Genomic DNA, 24,584 nt, shown 5'->3' with positions numbered 1-24,584 from the left:
AGATAGGTAGCCGTGTTGGTCTGCCATAGTCAAAATAAAAAAATTCCTTCCAGTAGCACCTTAAAGACCAACTAAGTTAGTTCTTGGTATGAGCTTTCGTGTGCATGCACACTTCTTCAGATACAATGAACAATGGTGTGGACAAAGGTGCAGGAATGAATGTGGTGATACGAAGTGCCTCAAGGGGTTATCAGGGTGTTGAAAGCTGGGATCAAGGATGCTTAATCCTTGAGCTCAATGCAGCTTCTATAAGTTCTATATACTTCATATTGAGTCATTCCAAAAGCTCTGGCCCTGTTCTCCCTAACCACTACCCTTCTCTCTGTGTCATGGCCTAAGGGGGCCATTGTTAAATTCTAGCCTTCCACAATGTCAGACATGCATATTTTTGTGTTATTCTGACCCCAAAGGCAGGAGGACGGTCAGCATGCTACTCTCTCTCTGCCTTTAGCCCAACCCAGCACCCCACATATTATTTTGAACTGCAACTCTCATCAGCCCCAAGCTGGAGGCCACTGGGTTGAGGAAGGCTGCTATAGGTCAACCAACTCTACTTTGGGTGTTGGTCTGGCTAGATTGTTGGGTTCACCTGATCACATCCAGTAAGCTGGAAAAGTAAGTCTGCCAAAGGGAACACTGTGAATCCTGGATCTCCCTCTTACAAATTACAAAGCCAACAGAACCGGGTTGAAATATTTATTTAAAAATTGAAAACACACATTCAACATATCATACAAAGGGGGGGGGGGAATCTTGTATTTAATACAATAATTAAAAAGAGAGCTGGCACCTGGGTCAACTGGTAACCTGGCCCCAGACCTGTGGTGAGTGATTTTAGTCACTTAAGGGAAACTGCTCTAATGGAAGTTTTTGTTTGACACCCCTCACCCCAATTTAGGAAACGTTTAAAAAATAGAGGAGAAAGAGCGAGCACTGAGGAAGTCACTTTACTAGTGAGACAAAATGGCCTTTCTGCCAGGCTCAAGACATCACCCTGGCAGGCAGTCTTCTTCTGTTTTGTCCCCAACATGGGTGGCCCATCAGCCTGAAAACCTGAGGTAGTTGGGGGGGAGGGGGCGGAGGGCAGAAGGGGTTGCGTAAGGGTAGTTCAGTGCCATATGGAGCCCCTTCTCCTATCATGTGCTGTGGCAGCAAGGCTGTTCCTGCTGCTTTGGAGACAGAGACAGGCAGCTGAGTGGCCTCATTCAAGCTGGCGGTGGGAAGAGAGGGCTATTTGGTTCTTGGGCTGCTGCCACCCAGATGGCAGGAAGGCTGGGGGCATTAACAGGCACCACTTGGAGAGGCTGTTGGTCTAAGCAACGACTTCTTCAGAAGAACTGGAGAGGGGTAGGCAAGTCGGAGTAATTCCCAACGTGGAGAGCAAGAAACCCTGGCTCATCTGTGGGTCCCTCCAGCCCCTGCACCCCAATGGCAGTGTGCGAAAGACAGACTGATCTTGAGTGACTTGAGGGCAAGGAGGAGAGTCTGGAACGGGCCCAGGCACACTGTGGGACACAGCGCCACAAGTCAGACTCACAAATTTCCCTGTTTTGCCTTGTCAAAGGCTGATCCTGGGCCCAGTCCAACTACCCACTCCATTGTTAGAGCTTCCAAAGTTCCCAGACTCTTTGGCAGCCCTTGGGGCCTTTTCAGATGACCCAGGAAGAATGTTACATGATGGTCACCTTTGTTTGGATTGTAGCTTGAACCCTCCCGCCCTCAAGTTGAAACAGGTTGGCCTGCTGGCAAATACCAGGCACAGGGCAGTCCCACCCGATGCAGCAGGGAGGTTCTCTGCTTCCGAGTGAATGCCCCAGCTGGAGCGAGGAGCAGGCACAGATTGGATTGCCCCCCAGTGGCAGGTTTTAATCTAGGGTGTACAGGTGTATCCATGCTTGTGTGTATGTATGTGTGTGTGTGTGAGAGAGAGAGAGAGAGAGAGAGCGCAAACCTACTCCTCTATCATGAACGAGGACAGTGAAGTGTTGCTGCCCAGATGTTTCCACTGCTGTATGGCTAATGACTCACAGTGATCACAAGGTGCCTGAGGCAGCCAGTCATGGAAGGCAGCATCAGTTGGGTGGGGCAGAAGCCAAGTCTACAACAGGATCCACATTGCCTTGCGTTGCTGGCTATTTCAGACTCCGTTCGGTCCAGGGAGGGCTGATGGGTTGTGCTAATGGACTCCGTGTGAGAAAAGGGCAACTGGCCAGGTCTATGTATGAGCAGGTGGAGTCTCTCACAGAGCCCAACATGAAAGCAGCTGCTCTGGCCCCATCAGACCCTCGCCAGCTCTTCCCGCTCCGAGATTCTCAGCTGTTTATTGCTGGCTCAACACACAGTGGGCTGCTCTCAAGCAGCAGAAAGGCCTGCTTTGTTGGAGCGGGCAGCGGAGCCAGAGAAGAGAGGGGCTGTGAGGCCAAGAAGCGTTTCCTGCCTGTTATGGGATGGCCTGTGAGAAGATGGCTGCCACCCACCTCCGGGATGGACCTAATCCATCCCTTCTATGGGCACCATGGTCTGTTTGTACTGAAGGCCCTCCAGCCCTGTCATCGCAGGGTGGTCAAGTGTACACACACACACACACACACACACACACACACACACACACACACTACAGTTTCAGCAGGTCCTGCCACCCTCTTGGTTCTGAGGACAAGAGGTGGCAGACAAAGAGAAGCAGCATGAGCAGAGAGATGTCACCACGGGCCCTGGTGTGGGTCGAAGGCCAAGACTGGCAGCTCGGAGGTTGTGCAAATAAGGAAGTGAACTGAAGGTGGTGGAGGAGAGAGAGATGGAGTACGACTTTTGCAGAGAGGCTGCAAAGCTAGAACAATGCCCATGAGGCCAGTGTGGGCTTTGTGGGCTATGGCAGGCAGTGCATATGGATGCTGCTACTGTTGCTGCTATGGTGCTGGGGAGGCTCCTCACCTCCTCTCCCTGTGCCCCTCTGCCATGGCTGCTACTATCTTCTTGACCAGCAGGGCGCCCTGGCTGGCCCAAGAGAGAGAGGAATGTCTTCGTGGTGAGCACAGGCTTTGCGGTATGTTCCAAAGGAGTTTATAATTCGTGTTTGGAAGGAGCTGCACCAATGGATGGTGCCTCTTCTCCAGCTGTCTCCTCAGGGGGCTAGATTAGCACCTGGGCAGAGAGAGAGAGAGAGAGAGAGAGAGAGAGAGAGAGAGAGAGAGAGAAAGCTCTTTGTCAGGTATAGGCAACTAGGGAAGTCAAGGTATTGGTGTATATGTGTGAATACAACCCATAACTAACCTGCTTTTGGAATAAATCTTTCAAGCACAGTTTGGATTCAAACCTCAGCTATGGCTCCAGCTGGGGTTGCAAAGGAAGGAACAACAAAATAATTGGGAGCTCACTCAAGAGCATGCTTCCGTTTCTTCCTTTGATGTTTGACAGCTGGTGGCAAGTGATTGACAGGTAGGCAGCTCCGCTTACCTTCCAAATGTGGCCTATCAGAGGAGGGTGGGCTATTTCCTTACCACTGCTATAAGGTAAGGCTTTCCTTGACCCAAGATTATTATTATTTTTGGCATGGGTGCTCCACAAATGTAATTTTGCCCTTTCGGTGGTTGCAGCACTAACTCAAGGTGTTGGGAATTGAGATGAAAGGGCCTTCAACTGTGGTTCCTTTCCCTTTGCTGGTCCTCCGTGTCTTAGCAGGAAGGAGGCTACAGGCCCAAGTTGGGAGAATTGTGGCTAGGCCAGCATGCCCAGAACCTGCTGTGGCCCAGAGGCCAACATAGAAGCCAACAGGCTATCAGACTCACCATTCTCATCCCAGCCTTCAGCCACCCCTGCCAGTTCGTAGTGCTTCTTCCGCAGCTCTCCCAGGCGCTGGCGTTCCTTCTGCAACTGGTTCTCCAGCTCCAGGACTCGCACCTAGGAGGGAGGAGAAAGACTTCTGGAGTCAGGCTGCAATGCCTCTTCCTTCTGCTCTGCCTGGCATTTTTTACTCTCTTTTCTCCCTCCCTCTCCCAAATACCTGGGAATCCATTTCTTGACGCTTCATCTGTGTTAGCGTTATGGCGGAGAAGTCCATGCTGTCTGCAGGGGGAGAACACATAAGTTTACTCTCATTAATGGAAGCATGGAAGTGCAGGACTCATCCCTTCCCACATTGTGCTGAGAACTGCCTGGCAGCTGGTGAGCCCAGCTGTGCTTCCTGTGGGACTCAAGCAGCCAGATGAATAAGTCAAAAAAGTAAGAGAGAGGCTGTAACTGAACTGAATGAAAAACAGAGACCGCTACCCCTCTGCCTTAGAGAAACAGGTGCCTACAGGAGGTGTCTACCTAGACAGCATCTTAAAAAGCAGAGACATCACCTTGCCGACAAAGGTCCGTATAGTTAAAGCTATGGTTTTCCCAGTTATGTATAGAAGTGAGAGCTGGACCATAAAGAAGGCTGATCGCCGAAGAATTGATGCTTTTGAATTGTGGTGCTGGAGGAGACTCTAGAGAGTCCCATGGACTGCAAGAAGATCAAACCTCTCCATTCTTAGGGAAATCAACCCTGAGTGCTCACTGGAAGGACAGATCCTGAAGCTGAGGCTCCAATACTTTGGCCACCTCATGAGAAGAGAAGACTCCCTGGAAAAGACCCTGATGTTGGGAAGATTGAGGGCACAAGGAGAAGGGGACGACAGAGGATGAGATGGTTGGACAGTGTTCTCGAAGCTGCCAGCATGAGTTTGACCAAACTGTGGGAGGCAGTGGAAGACAGGAGTGCCTGGTGTGCTCTGGTCCATGGGGTCACGAAGAATTGGACACAACTAAACAACAACAACAGGAGGGAAAAGGGACCTCCAACTTCAGATTCAGAAACTGACCTGTCTCCTGAATTTGTGACATTCCTGACTTGGTGGTAGCCACCACCCTGGCTGTCGCCTGGTTGACTCCCCGGGAGGCAGTCTGGAGCTTGCTGAGGTTTGTGCTGTCTTTATCTGCTTTCACCTGGTGGATCAAAGAGGAGAATCAGTGGCTTCTTTGCAGGTGGGAGAAAAGGATTCTACGTGCCACATGTGGTGGACAAAGCAAGTGATCTGCAACGTGCTGCTCCAGATGTTACAAAAAGGAAAGGGAAGATCCCCTGCTGGTTGGGAAGAGAGCAAGCAAAGGCCCCCAGTGCCACTCTAATGCCATCCTAGAAGAAAAGCTCAAACACCAGGCACCACGGGTGGTCCTAGACTATATCCCCAGGAGCAAAACACTCATGAAATGCACTCTTGCCCACCCAAAGCCCCTTATTAGTTTCTTCTCCCTACTTCACAGATCAAACTTTTAGAAACTCTTTTGGAAGTGGGATCCTGAGACATTAAACTGGGTTTTCCAGAAAAGCCTTTGGATGATTGTCTATGCAGGAGGAGCACCCAAAGTGGGAAGCTTTAACAACTGATTTGTGATGGGGTTCCAGCTGCAGCTGTACTTAAGCTGGAAGGAAGCCATGGATCATTTTGATGAGGAAACATCACCAGGTCACAAATGGATCCTACTGGCTCAGTTGCTTTGCCACTGACAGCAGATGAGAAAGTGCTGGTGGCAAATGGAGCAGGACACTGCCAGTCAAACAGCTGTTGGCATCCTGACTGCCCAGGAAAGCCTATTAAGCTTATTCATTCCTTGTATGACTGGCTGTTGGCCACTTGCTCAGGCACTCAGCTCAACATTCCTGCAGCAGGGGGTTGGACTAGATGACCCTTTGGACCTCTTCCAATTCTATGGTTCTAAGGAGGTATCACAAGGCAGTCCCTACCTTTGAAGCAGCAACTAGTTGGGCTGTGCTTGCTGCAATTTCATGCGAGCAGACCATGAGCTCCTCAAACTTCCCCTTGCCTTGAACCACGAGGTCAGCAGCATCTCTAGGGAATGATGCGAAAGGGATGTTAGAGTGCCACCCCTCACACTCCAGGGCTACAAGCTGCAGCCCCTCATCGCAGCACTGCCTAGCTCGCAGGCCAACAGCAGGCTATGAAGTAACCCCAGGGATGTCTGCTGCCTTTTCTCCCCCAAACACTTACACCAGCACAGTTGCTCCCCAGCCGACAGCCTTGGAGGCAGAAATCAGCCCCTCCGTCCACCGGGAATTTCTGGCGTAAAACTCCTTGGGGGATGCTGCTCCCTAGATGAGAAGAGGAGTGAGATCTAAGCATTGCCAGGAATAGCTGAAGGAGGAGTTCATTCTGTCTCTCTCAATTGCCACCAGAAGCTCTGCACCCACCACAGGGCCACAGAGGTCAGCGCAAAGCACTCCATTCACAGCCTTCTAGCTTCCAAGGCTGTGAGCTTCAGCCTGAAAGTGGAGTGGCAGCTGCCTTATACCAGGTTAACCCTTGGTGCACCTTGCTCAGTATTGCCTGCCCTTACCAGCCTTCGGCTAGCCAGGGCTTCCAGGCAGGGAGTGTTTTCCACTCTGCATGTGAACTCAGGATCTTGTGCATGCAAATCAGGTGCTCCACCACTAAGCCACAGCCTTTCCTGGGGTGCGCAGAGAGGTAAGAGCCACCTTACAGACCACCTTTAGATTTTCCAGAACCTGGTGGTGTTCACTGGAGAACAAACAACCCACTTTCTGTTTTACTCTTTTTCCTCCCTCCTCTCTCTCTTGCCTATGTTCTGAGGTTATGTAAAAGGCTCTGAAAAGGGTATCTTGATCCCAAAGGGAACTCTGGACACAAACATTCCCTCAGAATGAACAGGCAAGAATATATGTGAGTTATGAACTCTCCTTCTAACGAGTTACCAAGTGATGTAGCATCTGGACCTGCACCCTGACTGATGTCAAAAAACTGTTTCATTGGCAAGGTGGGAGCTGCATGTACCCTCTGTAAGAGTGACCATGGGATGCGCAGCTATGCTCCACTTGCCACACCTGTCCCATTTCATCTGAGTTTTAGTTCTGTTTTTTTGCTATGCAACCCTATTTATCCAGCATTGCACCTTTGAAAGACTGGTGTTTTCAAAATTTTATGTATACTGCTTTGAGAGGCTTGATCTAATAATTACAACACAGTTCTCTAAATAAAGCAAATTAGTTTAACTCACCCAGTAGTATGAATTGTGTTCATGTGGGCCAATTCTTATACTCCTTTGTTAACTCCACATACATTGATAGCAATGAGAAAACAGAACCCCTGTGGGGGTCCCCTATCACCCACCATTCCAGCATCCTATTTAAGAGCTAAAAATCCATCTGTCTCCTAGGCCCCTATAACACTTGGAAGAGAGGCACGTAAGACAGCGAGAGGCTGCAGCTAGGTCCCAGAAAGCCATCTCATTTTATCATCGTCCATCCAGCTGCCCAAGGGATTGGAGTGCTATTAGCATGAACACAACACACCCCTTCAACAACTCAGGAGCACACTGGAACAATGGCACTTTCCTGCCCCACCTTTAATCAAGGAGAGGAGTATGTTTTATGTAAACAACACCACAGACTGACAGCATCTGGGGCACAGCAGTGGCAAGAAGGCATGCTGAGTGAGAAGCCCACATTCCCAGCTTGCAATGCTGGCACTGCTGACTCACCCTTCCACTCTCCACAATCTCCCGCTGGAGGTCCTTGGAAGCCTTGACCAGAACCTGGATGGCCTGCATTAAGCCTGTGCAGGAGCCCAGAATCCTGCAAATCACAAAGGGTTGGCTGTGCAGTGTCTGCTTACACCCAAAGCATATGGGCTCCACGGTAAAAGTCCCAGAGGCCCCCCTCCCCACATTGTTGAGCAAAAACCACTTGCCAGGTAGAGGAAGCACAGCAGTCAAGGAATGAGTGGGCACCCTTCTCTGGCTCCGAGATGATAGCAGACTAACCCTTTCTTTTGAGGACAGACAGCCTTCGCCAACCTGGTGCCACCAGGCAGCTGTAGTGGCTGGGACTGATGGGAGTTGTAGTCCAAAACAGCTGGAAGGTGCCAGCTTGGCCACGGCTGCTCTAAAGCATGCTGTCCTGAAAACGGTGTGTCGGAGTGGGGTGGGGAGGAAGAGGTGTGCCAATGGTGCCCAGAAAAAAATCCAGACAGGGAGGAGGGAAAGGCAGCTGGTGCCAGGCTTCCATACCAACCTCTCGTTGACCTCAAGCTTGGCTCCAGTGTCTCCCGCCCGTGACTTGCTCAGCATCTCCTGTGTTGACAAGGGTGGTGGGGAGAGAGTGGGGTGGGTGTCAGAGCTACAGGATGAACAGCGTTAGCCCACTGTCACTTATACAGCAAAGCTGAGAACCAGCCACCCCTAGAATGGCATGGAGCTGGAACTGAAATCTAATCCCCTGCCCTGAAAAAGAAAACATTATTCCTCCTTCTTTTTGAAGGAATCCCACTGGGCAAACAGGAAGCCGATCTTCCTCTCTCTCATCTCACCTCAATTCTGGAAGCTGCCATCTCAATTGCTGCTGCTGTGGCTGCCATCTCCTTGTCCACCAAATCCCCGAGTTCCTCCTGCTTGATGTCCAGGCCCTTGGGGCGCAGGTCCTGCAACAGAGCAGAGGGTGACCTACAAAGTTGCTGCCTTCTCTTGTATCCCCCACTGCCTCATATCAACTTCATCTTCAGAGGAGCTCACTAGGTGTAGGGAACAGGATCCTTCCATTTGTCTCTGTCAACCGCATTCTGTCGCCTGGTACCAGCGGCATCACATGAGCTGCTTTTGCCTGCGTGGATGGTCAGTTGATTCCTGCAACCCCCTTTTGAGGCCAGCAACATCTTTCCCTGCCCTGCACAATGTGGGCAGGTGGGTGTGGCTTGGCCTGGACAAATGAGGAGGTCTGACAGGCCTACTGAGGCCTGTGGGGTAGAAGTTCCCCACCACTACCCTGGTTCTATACTTTGGGAGAAGCCAACAACATGGGCTCACTGAGCAGAGTTGGAAGGGACCCCAAGGGTCAGCTAGTTCAACCCCATGCAATGCAGGAATAGGATCCTTGGAGAAGATCCACTCTGGGCTTGCAACCCCAACCAATGGCAGCCAATGTGCTGTAGTGCTTAAGAGTGTTGGGGCTAGGACTTGGGAGAGCAGGGTTCAAATCCCTGCTTGGCCACAAAGCTCAATGGGTGATGTTGGGGGCAAGTCAGTCTCCCAGCCTAACCTAACTCACAGGTTGTTGTGAGGATAAGGGAGAGAACCACAAAAAGGTGGGATTACAAATGCAATCAATCAATCAATCAATCAATCAATCAATCAATAATAAAATAAACCTTTTGCCCTCCCCAAACCATACAGCGACTCACCTTTCCAATGGCAGTGATCCGCCCAAGACAGTTCCTGACGGCTGCGCAGTTGGCACTCTCCAAAGAGGCTCTGTCCTTCAGGGTGCCCAAGTAGCACAAGGCCTCACTGCCACACTGCCTGCAGGCTTCCAACAGCACTGGAAACATGCAAAGGGAAAAGGCTCCACTCAGGCCCTGCATGACCTAGGAAGGCACCTGTTTCTGTCCTACCCTTTTCCTGGCCAGAGGCAGGTACTCACTGTCTGCAGCCTCCATGGGGGCCATGTGTGAAGTGGCGCTTGCCTGGACGATGGTGTCGCCAACCAGGTGGCCAAAGAGAGCCACGTGAGACAACAAGCTGCTCACATCTAGGAAGGGAGAAGAGAACACATGAGACCAAGCACAGGTGATCCTTCCAGGCTCATTTAAATCTTCTAAGAGAAATACTGCCAAGTGCTTCTGCCACAATGCCCACCTTTTACTTTTCCAATGCAGAGTAGAAAAGAAAATGCCACTGACAAATGGGTGCAGCTGCTGACATGAAGGGGGTGGCTCTCAGGGTGTCCCACTTCCATGCTGCTAGTTCTATATGGGGCCTGTTGCCTGGGCAGCTGGAAACAGCTCCAAATTTCTTACCTGACTGGTTGGAGAGGTACTGGGTGCATGCCTCCTGCAGCCGCTCTACACACTCGGATGCTGCAGAGGTCCTGGATAGAAGGTAATCTACACAGCACACAAAATAAAGGAAGCATTGAGTACAACCCTACTAGGAAGTGGAACTGGAAGAAGGCTTTAAAAGCTGATTATGTACAACCCAGCAATGAGGGTTGTCTTGACTTCCTCCTTAGCCTGGGCTTCTCCTTTTCAGCCTTTTAAGAATTCGTTTTAGTTTATAGCCTGCCTTTAAATTATTATTCCCTCCCCCCCCCCCCAAAAAAGAAATGGATTAAGAACTTAAGAAGAGTCTGCTGGGTAAGACCAAAGTGGGCCCATCTAGTCCAGCATCCTATTCTCACAGTGGCCAACAAGATGCTTCTGTTGGAAAACTCACAAGGAGGATTTGAGAACAAAAGCAACCACTCTTGTGGTTTCCAGCACCTGGTATTCAGAGGAATCACTGCCTCCAACTGGGCTGGCAGATCATAGTCATCATGCCTAATAGCCATCAATGGCCCTCTCCTCCTCCTCCTTGAATTTGTCTAATCATCTTTTAAAGTAATCTAAACTGGTGGCCATCACTGCCTCCCATAGGAGGAAGTTCTATAGTTTAATGTCTGACTGATTGAAGGGAGGTGCAGAGTGACTAGAAATTATTCTCCCACTGGTAACTGAAGCCATGGTTTATCCAACTTCAGCAGGAACTGCCCACGGTTGCAAGTTGCTGAGCAAGTCTAAGGTGTCCCCTGGAAGCATGAGGGTCAGAAGCATGCTTTGGTTGCAAGTGGGCTCTGGCCACAGAAATCTCTGCTGAAGGAGGGGGGGGTGAGGGGCCCCAGGCCTGCTTGGCTGACCTGCGGAGCTCGTGCAGCTGACATGTGTGGGGTCCTCGATTCGGTTCAGAGCATCCTGCACCATCTGCTCAGCCTCCCTCGTGGCGCACTGCAGGAGGGCAAACTGCTTGTCCAGGAGCTGCTGCTGGAGGGCCTGTGTGTTGCTCTCCTGAGGGCAAAGGAAGAGAGGCTAGACCTCTGCTCTTGGCCTACTCGTGGAGCAGCGGAAGAAGAGCTTGGGGTGGTCCTCCATGAACCCTCACCACACAAAGAGCCTCTTGGGCTGTTCCTGGCTAATCACCACCATCTCACCTCCAATCCACCTCTTACCCTTTCCTCCAGTGAGCTCCGTAGCTCCTCTACTGCTTTGCTACTGTCCTCCTTCTCTCTCTGCAGGGTGGCCTTCAGCTGCTGCACTTCGGCCTGCAAATCAGTCAGCTGCTGGTCACGCTGGGCCACAGTCTCATTGAGGGTGGCTGTCTCCAGCTGCAGGCTGGCCAGCTGAGTGCTGTGCGCTGTTTCGGCCTAGCCAGCAGGAAGACCAAAAAAAAAAAAAAAGGAGAGGTGAGGGCTTCTCAACTTCACCTGAACTGCACCAGTCCTGCAGGAACCTTCTCCGTCCCCAGCTTGTGGTGGCTGCAGCTCCAACAGCTGGTGTTCCTTGTGCCATTATGGCAAAGCGAGGAGAAGTCATACAGAAGACTTGTGTGTGTGTGTGTGTGTGGACACACACAACTTCCGCCAGGCCTCTGAGGAAGAGGCCAGGCTGGAGAGTCTCACCTGTGCACTGGACTCAATGGTGCTTCGGAGGGTCTGGAGTTCCTGTTTGCTGACAATGAGCTCCCTCCTCAATGCTTCCAAGACTTCCACCTGCTCCTGAGTCTGCGGAAAGAGAAGAAGAATGTTTGTGCCCTTTCCCGTCAGGTTTCTCCAACAGACATTCTGAACCCCCTTTCTCTTCTCCCTCAGCTGAAGCTCCCCCCTGCCCCCTGCTCACCTTCCGCTGGGCCTGCTCACTCAACCGCTGGAAGGCGTCCTCCAGCTCTTTCTTATCCCTCTCCACGTCACCTTGGACCTGCCTGGCCAACGTCACCTGCTTGGTCACCTCAGCATTCTAAGGAACAGGAAGAAGGAGGCAAAGGAAGAGAAGGAAGTGGATTCAGCCACTTGGGTTCATGGGCATAACTGTGTCACGGCTAAAATGGCCGCTGTTTTTTTAATGTGAATAAAGCTGGGTCAGCATGACTCAGCGGTCTGCACCAAGTTGTATATATAAGTGAGAAATGTTAGTTTGTTGCTGAGGCTGGTGTTTGGGTTGGTTGGTTAGTGCTGGTGTGTATAGTTATTCAGTCGTGTTTTGCACAAAGACTTTTAAGAATAAAACTCTGCAAGGATATTCTCGTGGACTCTTTTTGTGCCGACAAGGAGACTGAGGAGACAAAGGGAGGTCAGAACCCTTTCCTTCTTTTTTTGCTTTTTACAAACACTGACAAACTGTCCCTCCTCCCATCTTCAGTGGCACCAGTGAATTTTCCTTGCCCCCTTCCTCCAAGTCATGCAGCAGAAGCACACTGCAGCAAATCCCCCCCGGGCACAGTCTCCATCTTTGCTGAGAGGGCTCCACTACTGACTTGGCTCCTCAGCCACTGACTGACTTTTGATTCATCAAATTCTTTTCTAATTCCAGGTAAAACTCTGAATTTTGCTCAGTGCAACGCAGAAACATACCAAAGTGTGCTCTCTCTCTCTCTCTCTCCCCCTAGTTACTGGTTTCCTAGGTAGTGCTAAAGAGAAATGATAAAAGCTGTAAGTGGAAATCTAAGCAAATGCATAGATAGTTGGCCCAGAAAGGGTGTGGAAATCCTAACAAAAGGAAGGCAGTGGTTCACAGCTACTGAATCTTAACTGGCTTAACAGGGCCATCGTTAGGGTGCTTCAGCAGATGCAATCCCATCTTGTTGCATGAAGTCAGAGGAAGTGACACCCCCCAACTCTCTAGTACCAAGAAGTGAAGGAAGAACAATGCAGGGTCACCTTGCGCAGGAGGTCTGCGTGGTTCTGCACCAGCTCGCTGTACTTTTCCTTCAGCTTTGTGTATCGCTGCTCTGTAGCTTGTGCTTTCCCTGTAGCAGAAACAGACAAGGGCGGTGACTTGGTGGCTAGGGTGAATTAGCCATGTATTTTTGCAGGAAGGAATCAATTTCTTATGTTATTAGCCCACTTGAGTTTCATACAAGTTTCGAACTGTTACAGACAGAAACTGGAACCCAGGTTAGCTAGGCTAAGTGTACCGACATATTCTTTCACGGCTGTTATGAAGATATAGTTTTAATTGACTTGTGGTGTGTTAATTCTTGCTCATTTTAATCACCCATGTGTTTGCGCTTGCAAGTTGCTATCCACCCTGAGCCTTCAGGATCCGAAGCAAAGCAAACGGGCAATCAAGTTGCCACCCATCTGCCCAGTGGCAGCTGGTAACATTTTGACTTGGTAGGGCTGCAATTCTTGCTGTTTTCATGACAATGGGACTTGTACAGAACTTATTTAGGAAATAAGGAAACAATACAAATCCAAAAAGGGAAAGAAAAAAAAGCTCCTGAAAGCAGGAAACACTCCCTGTTGGTCCTTTGGCCTTCAGGAAAATAACTCTGAACATGCTCAGAAAGAATGTATGGTTCCTCTAGGCTAGCAGGGCTGTTTTTGAAGCAGTCCTTCCATATCTGCTATAGTGACTGTGCTGGACAGGCCTCATAGCAACAAATGGAGTGAGCGCTTTCCTACTAGGGTTGACTTTCTGGCCATCCAGAATGGTGCCTCTGGGGCTGGTCAGGAGGTGCTGGTTGCCAGGAGATGAGGCGGCCTCAGAGTGAGCAAGCAAGCGGGTGAGGGAGCCCAGCCAGTCCACCAGCTCTTGCTGTTGGGAGTGGACAGACAAGTCACAGGCCCCTGTGGGGCAGTGTGAGGAGGCACCTCTCTTTGGAGGCGGAGGGGGGGCAGCTCAGAGACCAGGGGCAGCAGTGGCTGCCCAGAAGACTTCCAATGAGAGGGGAGAGGCAGCTGAGGGAACACTCTCCAAGGGAAGGTGTTCGAAAAAGGGTGAGAGGCTGCCAGTTTTGCAGGCAAGGGGTGATATAACTGGGCTCCTGAGCCCAACAGGGATGTCGCAGAAAGAATGTTGTTGGTCAAGGGAGCCGTGGACTCAAAAACGTTGAAAACCTCTGACTCAAGTGACACATGGGAGGGACTTTTTGTTGCCATAGTTAAACTTTTGGGTGAGGATTGGCTGATTGCTGACTGACCAGAGAACAGGAGACTGCCATAAACGTCTCTTTAAGTTCAGCATGTGTGTGGGAAAGGAAAGTGTGTGTGGTTTTGAGATTTTCAGAACTTTTTCAAATAAAGAAACTGCTTGACATTTTCAGCGGGAGGGCTATGCCCCGGTGTACCAACCCCCACTGCCCCAGATGGGAGACTTGGTGCTGGGGCTGCCATTCAGCCCTCTGCCTGCTCACTCTCTATCTCTGTGAGGCTGCGCTGGGCTTTCTCCGTGTCCTCGTGCCGCTTTTTCAACTCGTCCAGCTCTGTGCGCAGGAAGTCGCTCTCGTCTAGGGCCTGTTGCTTCAGGTGCTGCTGCTCTGCCAGCTCCGCCTCCAGCTCGTTGATGCGCCCCTTCAGTTGCTGCACCAGGCGGTGGCTCTGCAGGGCCCACAATGGAGAGGGGAGGGGATTAGGGGGGTCAGGATAGGGTACACAGTCTTGGCTGGGGAGGCCAAGTGAAGCAGGTTACAGAGCACCCCCAAAACAAATTAAACAAGGACTGCACGTCAGACGGAAGGGGCACCCCTGAGTTTGGGACACCTCCACATTCAGAAAATGCCTCCCTATAATTGTGATGAGCTGAGGTGCGTGTGTACACACATGTGTGTGTTTACAATGTTAAATGGCTACAACCCCCACCAACACATCTGTTACTTGATCTTGGGCAGTGAGCTGCAAGTGCTGTCTTCACAGTCCAGTAGCCTGGACTGTTGATCGCTCCCCCCCAAACACTTGCTGATGGATGGACACTCCCTGCAACCTGCTGCCCTCCGGGAGCTGATGTGAGTTGTAGTCCAAAACATCTGGAGGGCACCAGGTTGGGGAAGGCCAGCATGCTGTTTTGCCTCTGTTCCCAGTTACATTTAGCAGATTTGTCTGCCCATTAGTTGAGGTAACCCAAACAAGAGACAGAGAAGAGAGGCAGGAACTGAAAGAGGTAGTGGTGGCCACACGGAGCTTGGCTCCGGGTTGCTCTTGTGTCTGCAAAAAGAGACGTCATTTCCCCAGGTCTAGCTGATGCAGCATTTTGGACTTGTGAAACCCTTTACAACTTCTGCCTTGATATTAAAAGCGGCGCAGGCTGTGTGCGCGCCATTGTCCTACCCCACCTTCTGGGATTCTCCTGTTTTGCCCCGCAAACCTCCCTTCCTGAGAGCTGAGCTCTGCCCCAGAGATAGGTGCCAGTCTGAAAGGCACCTTTCATGCGTTGCCAACAGCGATGGGGACATTTCATTCACCTCGGCCTTGAAGTTCTTCAGCTCATCCTTGAGGGTGCTGATCTCCCTGTGCAGCTGCTCAATTAGCCGGTCTCTGGGAAAAGGGAGAGATAGGTTGGTGTTGTGTTTCCAATCTGTCAGGAGGACAGATAGCATTAATTTAAAGAAGCCCCTCACTCAGGACCATGGGAGCAGGCTCAAATCGAGAAAAGATGGGGGCATTCCATGACCCACCAAACCCCCAGACTGATCATCTAAGCCATTAACACACAAACACAGTGTACCTTGGATGCAATTAAAGCAGTGCAATGATGATGAAAGCCTCTAACAAAGGAAGGAAGTGCATTCAGAGAAGGACCCTCACTCACTTGTCATCCTTGGTCATCCCATTCTGGCTGTTAAAGTTGAATGGATCATTGCTGAATGAACTGCCAAAGAGGTCATCAAACTTATTGTCAAAGAGACTCTGAAAGAGGAAGAAGAGATGGAGGCTGTTAGCTCCATGCAAGAGCAGGGAGGGTCTTTGCTATGGTCCTTAGAAGGCGGCAATAATTGCAATATTGAAAGGATGCAGCTTTAACAATGTTCTGACCTTCCTCTCTCCTATATTGTCAGAGCAGAGGCTGCTTGCTGAAGGAAAAGACTGGAGCGAAAGGGAAGGGAAACACCTGGGAGACTTCAGCTTGTGTCCTGAGCTTGTGCTTGCTCCTCCCACTGCTCAGGAATTTAGCTGGGAACCACCAGCCAGTGGCATGAGAGCTAAAAGGTTCTCAGCTAGTGGATCAGCCAGCAGCCGTGAAATCCCTGTTAGCCCTTTGCTCCCTACAAGAATTTTTTGACCTAAACCTAAGTGAAGAAAGAGGTTTAAATGTAGTGTGGGATGCCAGCAAGGCAGCGATGAGAGGTTTTTTAATTCAGCAAGGTGCTTTTCATAAAAGGGAAAGGAGAAAAAAGAAGCAGGAGATATCAGGCGCCTTATTGAAGAAGGAGAAGGAGTTAATCGCAAAACCAAAGGATAAAGATATATCTCAAGCAATTAAACTCCAGCAAGCACAATTTTTGATGTTAGTTAATAAAGAGATTGAGCTGAAAATTAAATAAATGAAACAGAAAAAAATGAATTTGCTAATAAACCTGGTAAACTGCTAGCATGACAACTTAAAGAAGAAAAGAATAAGACAGTAAATAATATTGTAGACGAGGATAAGCTTCTGACTATCTCAAAAGATATAAGGAAAGCATTTGACAAATTTTATACTTCAATATACTGTTGTGAGAAAGAGGACTTTGAGAAAATGGACTGTAGCATATCCTGAGTATCTAAGGAAAACTGGCAAAGTCTGAATGCACCCAAATCGATATCGGAATTGCAAATGGTTATAAACAGAATGAAGATGGGTAAAGCATCGGGGCCAGATGGATTTACTGCAATTTATTATAAAAAGTTCCAGGATGCACTTATAGAACCACTTAAGGACACCATGAATAGAATTTTAGTGACTGAATTAATCCCAGCGTCATGGAAGGATGCATTCATTACCTTGAACCCCAAACAAGATAATGACTTAACAAAGACTAAAAATTACAGACCCTTTTCATTTCTGAACTATGATTATAAGCTATTTCCTACAATTTTAGCTAATAGACTGAAAAGGACACTAACTGAGTCAGCCCACAGAGACCAAGCTGGGTTTTAACCAGGTTGACAAACGAAGGACAATATAAGAAATGTAATTAATTTAACAGAGTATTTGGAAGTAAGAAATGAAAAACAGGCTGCGCTAATCTTTCTAGAGGTGGAGAAAGCCTTCAATAACATTTCATGTTCAATCGTGATCAAGGTTTTAGAGAAAATGGAAATAGGTACCGTATTTTTCGCCCTATAGGGCGCACCAACCCATAGAGTGCACCTAGTTTGGGGGGGGGATAAAGAAAAAAAATTATCCCCCCCCCAGGCGCGGGGCTGGGGTGGGGGAAGCCTGAGCTTCCCCCGACCCCAGAACAGGCCGCTATCCGCAAGCCTTGGGAGCCCGGCGGGAACTCCCGCGGGCTCCCAAGGCTTGCGGATAGCTTCCTGAAGCCTGGAGAGCGAGAGGGGTCGGTGCGCCCCGACCCCTCTTGCTCTCCAGGCTTCAGCGAAAGCCTGCATTCGCCCCATAGGACGCACACACATTTCCCCTTCATTTTTGGAGGGGAAAAAGTGCGTCCTATAGGGCGAAAAATACGGTAACTCTTTCCTAGCAAGAATTAAAGCAATCTATACTGATCAACCCATAAATATATTAATGAATAATATTATTCCAGAAAAATGCCCAATAGAAAAAGGAACAAGACAAGGCTGTCCCCGTCTCCACTGTTGTTTATGGCATTAGAAATATTGCTTCAGAATATAAGGAGAAATAGGGAAATTAAAAGTATTGAGGTGGGACGTAGAGCTTAAAAAATCAAGGGCATTTGTTGATGATGTGGTGTTGACACTTTGGAGAGCATTCCCAAAGCATTAGAAGAAATTAAAAGGTTTGGAGAACTGGTGGCTTTTAAAGTAAATTCAGATAAAACCAAAATGTTGGTCAAAAACATGGATGAGCAGTCAATTTTTAATTTTTTTTTAGAAAGGATGTCTGGTTTGTAAATAGGTAAAAAAGTTAGATATTTGGGAATTTGGCTGACAGTAAGAAATCTCAACCTATTTGAAAATAATATTAAATTGTGGAAAGAGGTTAAGAAAGAGTTGGAGATATGGGGGGGATGAAACTCCCTGTTAGGTAAATTTCAGCCATTAAAATGAATTTATTGCCTAGGATGCTGTTTTTATTCCAACTGTACAGTGGTACCTCAGGTTAAGTACTTAATTCGTTCCGGAGGTCCATTCTTAACCTGAAACTGTTCTTAACCTGAAGCACCACTTTAGCTAATGAGGCCTCCTACTGAGAGAGAAAAGGAGGAAAATAGGAATAGGAGAAGAAAAGGAGAAGATAAAGGACTTCCGATTTTCCATCTTTCAGCCAGCTGTTCTTCCTTGTGCTAAGCAATATTTCCCCAATCTTCAGACCCGAATGTCTCAAATGCATTCATTTTCCTTCCCACACAAAATTCTAAAAGGGGTTCTCTATTTATTCATCTTTGTTCGCACTACGGTCTCGCTGCATGAATAAGTCCTTTTGCATTGGGCTCTGCTGACTGTATGAGCAGGCTCGTCCAGGAGAACACAACAAGGCTGGAAACTGGTGAAGAGTTTGTTTAGTTGAAATTAGTTGAAATAATGTTCTGCAGAACAGTAGCCTGTGGAGTGGTGCATAGAGAGATATTCCCTGAAGCAGAACACTGCTGCCCTCCCCTCCTCTTGTGGGCCAGGACCAGATTATCACTTGAGGAGCTCTGCCCCTCCACTCACCTTCTGAGAAGACGTTTCCATCTCCACAAGGTCCATGATGGGCTCACTGTCGGGGGATGAGGCTTCCACTGGGATGACAACCACAGGGCTGATGTGCTCGGAGAGCGCCGAGGCCCGCAGGAAGTTGGGTGGATTCTGGTGATGGAAAGAAGGATGAAGCTGGGAAACCTGAGAACTGCAACACTGAGTAGAGAAACACGACGCAGGATGGAGCAATCCTGCCCTGCACATCTTCCACCTTGGGAGTTCAAAAGGCACAGCAGTAGCAGCCCCTCCACTTAAATGCTAGTACAAGGGAACCTGTGGGTGGGATTTGTTGAAGGCCCACAAGGGTCTTACCTCAGGCAGCTGTGGGATCTGAATAAGCCGCTTGAAGTACTGAAGGTTGCTGGAGCGATAGAACAGATCCTTCAGCCTGCAGAGTACAAGAGCAAAGGCAATCAAGTCCATGAACACATCCTGAGTGGGCCTCTGGACAGTCCAGGTGGGAAGTCTGCCAGCCTCAAGTGTGAAGCAAAGCTTTATTGGCCCTATCTGTGTTTTTAACTATGATTGCATTTGTATATTGATTTTTTAAAATTGGTTTGTGGATTTTTGCATTCGTACACCGCTTGGAGAGCTCTTTGATCTAACGGTTTTAAAATCTTCTCAACAAATAAATGTGAAATTCTGAGTTGTTACCAGCTCTCAGCCAGGAACTGAGCCATTCACACACTTACTTTTTGAACTGCTCCAGGAAACGGTCCCTGTGGCCTTGGAGTGTGTCAGCTGGGAGACCTGGAGAAGAGATGCACAGAAAGCGAGTGAGATCAGGGAAAACCTGGATTATGCAACTGATGCCTTCGGGGATGGTGATGTTTGTGGGGGTGGAGAGACAGACAGATGTGCCCACACCAGCAAAATAACCAGCCAAGCAGTCAGCCCTGCTAACGCACACGTGCGACACCTGCTCCCTCAGGCGCTATGCTCCCTGTATAGAACAACTGCACATTCCTGCATTGGAAGGGTCCTTTCCAACTCTGCAATTCTATGATTCTGTCAGATTGGGCAAAGCAATGATGCACCTCCAGAAACCGTTAAGGGACAGAAGTGCTTGGTCACAACCTTGTAAGCCTCCCTGAGCTCCTAACCCGAGGTGTGGAAGCTGGTTTAATATTCGGTGATGAGGGAAGGGTACTCTGCACATGCTCAGAAGTTTCATTGTCTACTCTACCTTGCACATTCCAGGGTACTGGCATATCACAATGGCCAAGATCTTAACTAAGTGCCCTTATGCAAGCCTCTTTCTCCCTGCTCCAATATGGAAATAGTTATATCGGCCGAACTGACCGTGAAATAGTAAAGAACTGCCAAGGTATCTGTAAAGCACTCTTGGCATTTAGGAAAAATTAAACACTATAAACTGCTACAACATTAAGCAGGACTCTGTTTGCAGCTGTTCTGACATCAAAGACTGAGAAGGGCTGCAGCTCAGTGGGTGAGCACCTGCATTGTCTGCAGAAGGCGCCAGGTTCAATCCTCAATGGCATCTCAAGGGAGGGCTGGGAAAAAGGCTTCCTGCCTGAAGCCCTGGAGAACTGCTGCCGGTCAGTGTAGACAATACTGAGCTAGCTGGACCATTGGTCTGACTCCATATAAGACAGCTTCCTACATGCCTACAATCCTTCCAGCAGGGAGTGAGGTGTGGGATGTCTCAGCCACCCCAACTATCATTGTTGTGATAACTGGAGCACAATGAATGAAGAGAGGTGGGGGAAGGGAATCCAAGCCCCCAAGGGGGCAGTCAGATTTGTACTCACAGGAGTGGAGCTTGAAGAGGAGTTTGACTGTGTAGTCGTAGAGGTGGCTGCAATCAAGGATGACCTGGATTAGTGGGGCCAAGCGGCACTGCCCGGAAGCTGTGACCGACACAGAGCGAGACATGTCCAAGGAGCTGAAGACTGGAAGGGAAGGAGCACAGGAAAGCAGAAAGGGTTGGATAAGTACTGTACATGTTCCAGTCACAACAAATAGGGGCCATTTCTAAAGATTGTGCCCTAGAAGAGCTGGCCAACTAACAAGGGAGGCAACCCCAGACTCAAAAGTGGCACCACAGTGGGTATCAAATGCAGCATATGCCAGTGAAAGTGGAGAATGGTTAAGGAAGCCCAACAGCATCCAAGAGGAGACTTCCCAAAAATGAGATTGGTTAAAAATGAAGCACTGTCTGCACAGCCTTCTCCTCCACTTTGTTCAGGAGGACCCTCATGTCTCTTCTAAGAGATACAACCCATCTGTCCCATGGCTAGCCTAGCCAGAAATCCTGAGCTGTCCCTCTTTCCGATCCTCATTTCACCCAAGGCTTCTTCATCGCAAAAGCTGCTGTCTTTTTCATTTTTTGTGGGCGAACGTGCATCTGGGCACCTAGTGCTCTGCAGGCATCTGGCTAATTTCATCCACTCTGTTTGTGTGTTTTAAAATGAAGAGAAGCTGAACCTGGGTTATTTCACAGTCTCACTTCAAATCCCCCGCCCCTGTTTCCTGGCACACTTTCTTAGATATGTGGACCTTAATTGCCCTTTTCCTGCAAATAATGCTGAATTTGCAGGGAGTAGACAATTCCAGAAGGAAGCGGAAGAATGGTGCATACATAGGAAAGAGAGGGAAATCTGCACCAGGTCAGTGCAGGACTCAGCAGAAGGGAAACAAAAAGAGATAAGCACACGCTGGAACGCATGTGCCCCTCAAGGGGAAGATGAGCTCTCCTCCATTCTGCAACCTTCTCTCTAGTCTGAAACTGAAACTCCCTTTTGTGTGTGTGGTGTTTTTGTTTTGTTTGCAAGGGGAGATGCCTTCTGGGGGTCCAGGAACACCCTCTGCCCCAAGGAACAACGATTTCTTCCGAAGGGAAGGGAAAACATGCTTGCCATCCATAAAGAGTGGGGCAAATGGCCAACGAATTAACCACACCTCCCTGAATTGTGCCTTGCAGAGGTACCTAGCATGCTTTGAACTGTGAAACCTTACCTGTCTGAAATAGGTTCAGTTCACACTCCAGGTAATCGAACATCTCCACAGTGAGTTGGAAACTGAGTGAGAAAGAGAGAGACTGAATGGAGGATGCTGCAACACTGAGAATGTGGAGGCTGTGGTCTTTTACCTGCCACAGGACCATCTCAGAAACTTTGTGAAGTCCCAGAAGCAGCTCATGGCTTCATATAGCAGAGGGAGATCTGCAGCAGGGGAGCCAAGAGACTTGACAGAGCCTCAACCTGTGAGCCTGAAAGAAAACTGCCCCCACCACTCACCCACCCACTTACCTGGGGCCACCACCAAACAGGCAGCCCACCCTCTTGCCTACCATCATTGCCCTGATCCCAGAAAGGAAAAGCTGCCGCCACCAATGCCCACCCCGACCCCCTGCCAAGCAGCACTTACAAGTTATTCACGTCATTCTCGCCCGTCTCGTCAAGCTGCCTGTCTGACATCTGGAGGTTTCCTGGGAACCTGGGGTTCTGTATGAGGGGAGACAGAAAGTCAGGCCAAAGCTGTGGCTCAAGGCAGGTCCAATGAAGTGGGCTCCTCCTGCCAGACCCCCTTCCAGCGCTTTTGCCTCTCCAGCTCCCTGGAGTGGCAGTGCCCAGTGGGAAGAGAAGTGGGACTGCAGCCAGCGATGGCCCTCAGCAGCTTCCCTTCCATCATCTGGGCAGGTGATTTTGAACTTCTCTCCCTCTGCTCCCACAGAATAAAACATGGCCTCTTCTGAGACCCCTTTTGAAGAACAGGGAAGGGTGGGCCCAGGGGAAATACATCCATCCCTTTAACCACAGCGAGCTGCATCATAAACCCCAGCTGAGAAAGGAGAAAGTGAACAGAGGATGTGAAACCAGCCCTGGAATGTGGCCACAGGATCTCTGAAGAATGAGCTGGGCTAATCCTGGCCACAGTGGCGAAGCCTGGCCACACTTCAGAAGCAGTGGCAATCCCCTGCCCCACCTCGTTCGTCACTGTTCCTTTTCACAAGCACCCTCTGGCCACCAGAGGGGACCATGCTTGGCCTGCAGAAGCAAAGGCCTCCCCGCCTGCCTGCTTGCCTCAGGACTCTGGTTCTGAGCCAAGCTTCCTGGTCCAGTCAGCCGGATTCCATTCTATAAATACCTGCTGCCAGCTCCACTCCCCAAACGGGATGCAGGCGAGACAAATGGGCCTGTCTTGAGCCAATCACAACGCGGGAAGGGAGGCTTGCAAAGGAACGTTCTGGGAGCCAAGGAAGGGCGCAGGCAGGCAGGCAGGCAGGGAGGAAGCAAGCTCGGGCTGTTTGTCCCCAGGGAGCAATTTGCATACACGTGTGCGTGTGTGTGTGTGTGTGTGTGTGTGTGTGTGTGAGAGAGAGAGAGAGAGAGAGAGAGAGAGAGAGAGAGAGAGAGAGAGAGAGAGTACACCCAGGTACATGCTGCCATCCTGCCTGCCTGCTTGAGGCCACCTAGCCTGACCCATCACATGCCAAGAGGAATTTGCAGACCTCTTATTTATTTATTTATTTCATTTATATCCCACCTTTTTTTCCAAGGAGCTCAAGGTGGTGCACATGATTCTCCCCCTCCTCCATTTCATCCTCACATCAACCCTGTGAGGTAGGTTAGGCTGAGAGACAGTGACTGGCCGAGTGAGGGATTTGAACCCTGGTCTGTCCCTGGTCCTAGGGCAGCATTCTAACCACTACACCACTCTGGCTCTCTTCTGCATAGCTATACTGCCCTGTAGTTCTCTGGGTGGTTCCCAAAGTTCCCGCTTCCCAGTCAGGAAAGGGCAGGAAACAGTAAGGAGTGGCTGCCGATGAATAAAAGCAGGGCACAAAAACTGTCTTCCATCTTTTCCCTTCCCAGATTCTTTGGCCGTGTTAAAGCCCAAGGGAGGGAAAGGCCAGAGTCAGGTGGAGGCATCCACAGTGCAAAGCAGGCACACCCCGAAGTACTGTGGTGGGTGGAGAGGGAGCTCCAGATGGCCCTTTCCTCTGGCATGTCCAATCCAGGGTCCCATAAATCAGGAGAGGGCTGTAGCTCATTGGTAGAGCATCTCCCTTTCATGCAGAAGGTCCCAGGGTCTCTCCCCAGCAACATCTCCACGAAGGGCTGAGAGGGTCTGATGCCTGAAGCCCAGCAGAGCCACTGCCCGTCAGCTGGGGCAATACTGAGCTAGATGGACCGATAGCTGGCCTATGTATAAGCAGCCTGCTCTGTTCCAGCGCTATCATTCATAGGAAGGGACCCTGAGGATCATCTTGTCCTACCCCCTGCAATGCAGGAATATGCAGCTGTCCCATACAGGGATCGAACCCGTAACCTTGATTATCAGCACCATGCTCCACTCAACTGAGCTGCCAAGTCAATTTTGAAAGGAGTGATCCACAGATCCACAAGACAATTCAGGTTGTCCCACCTGCATGAGAATTCAGACCCATAATGCCCTGTCGGTGATGGCATCCAGTTCCCAGGTGGGGCTAAATCCTGCATCCCCGAGGGAGGCTGCTGCTGCCGCCTCTGGCCTTTTTGTTCCTCTGCCCAGCAAGAGATCCCTTGGGTACCCAGAGTGCTTTGCAGACGACTGGAAGAGGCAAACAGCCCCACTTACTTTTGTGTGGAACTCCATCTTGGTTCTCAGCAGTTTGAGGTAGATGCTGCACAGCTGCCCGTAGCCCTCGCTCAGGTGGCCCTAAGGGGGAGAAGGGGGCAGGAGAGAGTGAGGGCCAGGGCTGGCAGGAGGAGCTCTCTCCCTCCTGGGAATAAATAAGCATTTTCCACTGGGAGCTTTTACAAGGACACTGACAGAGCATCTGCTTGGCATGCAGGAAGCATGCCCCAAGTCCAGTATCTCTAGTTGGAGCTGGGAAGTGTCTCCTGCCTGGAGCCACAGAGAGTCTCTGCCAGTCTGTGCAGAAAATATGCAGCTAGATGGACAAAGGGTCCGACTCAGC

General features: G+C 49.9%; 1 protein-coding gene across 4 annotated transcripts in view; it reads right to left on the bottom strand.

Annotated features, from left to right (window-relative positions):
• Nucleotides 1-682: 682 nt before the first annotated feature.
• The window catches only part of HIP1 (huntingtin interacting protein 1), a 71,652-nt gene continuing 47,750 nt past the window's right edge, over nucleotides 683-24,584 (bottom strand). For all 4 annotated transcript variants that reach the window (XM_081172276.1, XM_081172273.1, XM_081172274.1 and 1 more), the window contains exons 5-31: nucleotides 24,242-24,322; nucleotides 22,049-22,125; nucleotides 21,638-21,699; nucleotides 20,431-20,571; nucleotides 19,351-19,408; nucleotides 18,971-19,046; nucleotides 18,632-18,766; nucleotides 15,606-15,703; nucleotides 15,259-15,331; nucleotides 14,215-14,398; nucleotides 12,737-12,825; nucleotides 11,700-11,816; nucleotides 11,483-11,584; nucleotides 11,033-11,227; nucleotides 10,724-10,871; nucleotides 9,849-9,935; nucleotides 9,473-9,580; nucleotides 9,234-9,370; nucleotides 8,367-8,477; nucleotides 8,072-8,130; nucleotides 7,540-7,633; nucleotides 6,033-6,133; nucleotides 5,768-5,873; nucleotides 4,845-4,968; nucleotides 4,001-4,062; nucleotides 3,786-3,897; nucleotides 683-3,141 (exon numbers count right to left, since the gene is read on the bottom strand). In XM_081172276.1, coding sequence (XP_081028402.1) covers nucleotides 3,122-3,141; nucleotides 3,786-3,897; nucleotides 4,001-4,062; nucleotides 4,845-4,968; nucleotides 5,768-5,873; nucleotides 6,033-6,133; nucleotides 7,540-7,633; nucleotides 8,072-8,130; nucleotides 8,367-8,477; nucleotides 9,234-9,370; nucleotides 9,473-9,580; nucleotides 9,849-9,935; nucleotides 10,724-10,871; nucleotides 11,033-11,227; nucleotides 11,483-11,584; nucleotides 11,700-11,816; nucleotides 12,737-12,825; nucleotides 14,215-14,398; nucleotides 15,259-15,331; nucleotides 15,606-15,703; nucleotides 18,632-18,766; nucleotides 18,971-19,046; nucleotides 19,351-19,408; nucleotides 20,431-20,571; nucleotides 21,638-21,699; nucleotides 22,049-22,125; nucleotides 24,242-24,322 — 2,757 coding nt within the window. In that variant the 3' untranslated portion in view covers nucleotides 683-3,121. The remainder of the gene's footprint in view (nucleotides 3,142-3,785; nucleotides 3,898-4,000; nucleotides 4,063-4,844; nucleotides 4,969-5,767; nucleotides 5,874-6,032; nucleotides 6,134-7,539; nucleotides 7,634-8,071; nucleotides 8,131-8,366; nucleotides 8,478-9,233; nucleotides 9,371-9,472; nucleotides 9,581-9,848; nucleotides 9,936-10,723; nucleotides 10,872-11,032; nucleotides 11,228-11,482; nucleotides 11,585-11,699; nucleotides 11,817-12,736; nucleotides 12,826-14,214; nucleotides 14,399-15,258; nucleotides 15,332-15,605; nucleotides 15,704-18,631; nucleotides 18,767-18,970; nucleotides 19,047-19,350; nucleotides 19,409-20,430; nucleotides 20,572-21,637; nucleotides 21,700-22,048; nucleotides 22,126-24,241; nucleotides 24,323-24,584) is intronic.

The sequence above is a fragment of the Podarcis bocagei genome, assembly GCF_964188305.1.
Source record: "Podarcis bocagei genome assembly, chromosome: 15".
Lineage (NCBI taxonomy): Eukaryota > Metazoa > Chordata > Lepidosauria > Squamata > Lacertidae > Podarcis > Podarcis bocagei.
The sequence above is the reverse complement of the archived record's forward strand: the minus strand, read 5'-3'. Positions and strand labels throughout refer to the sequence as shown.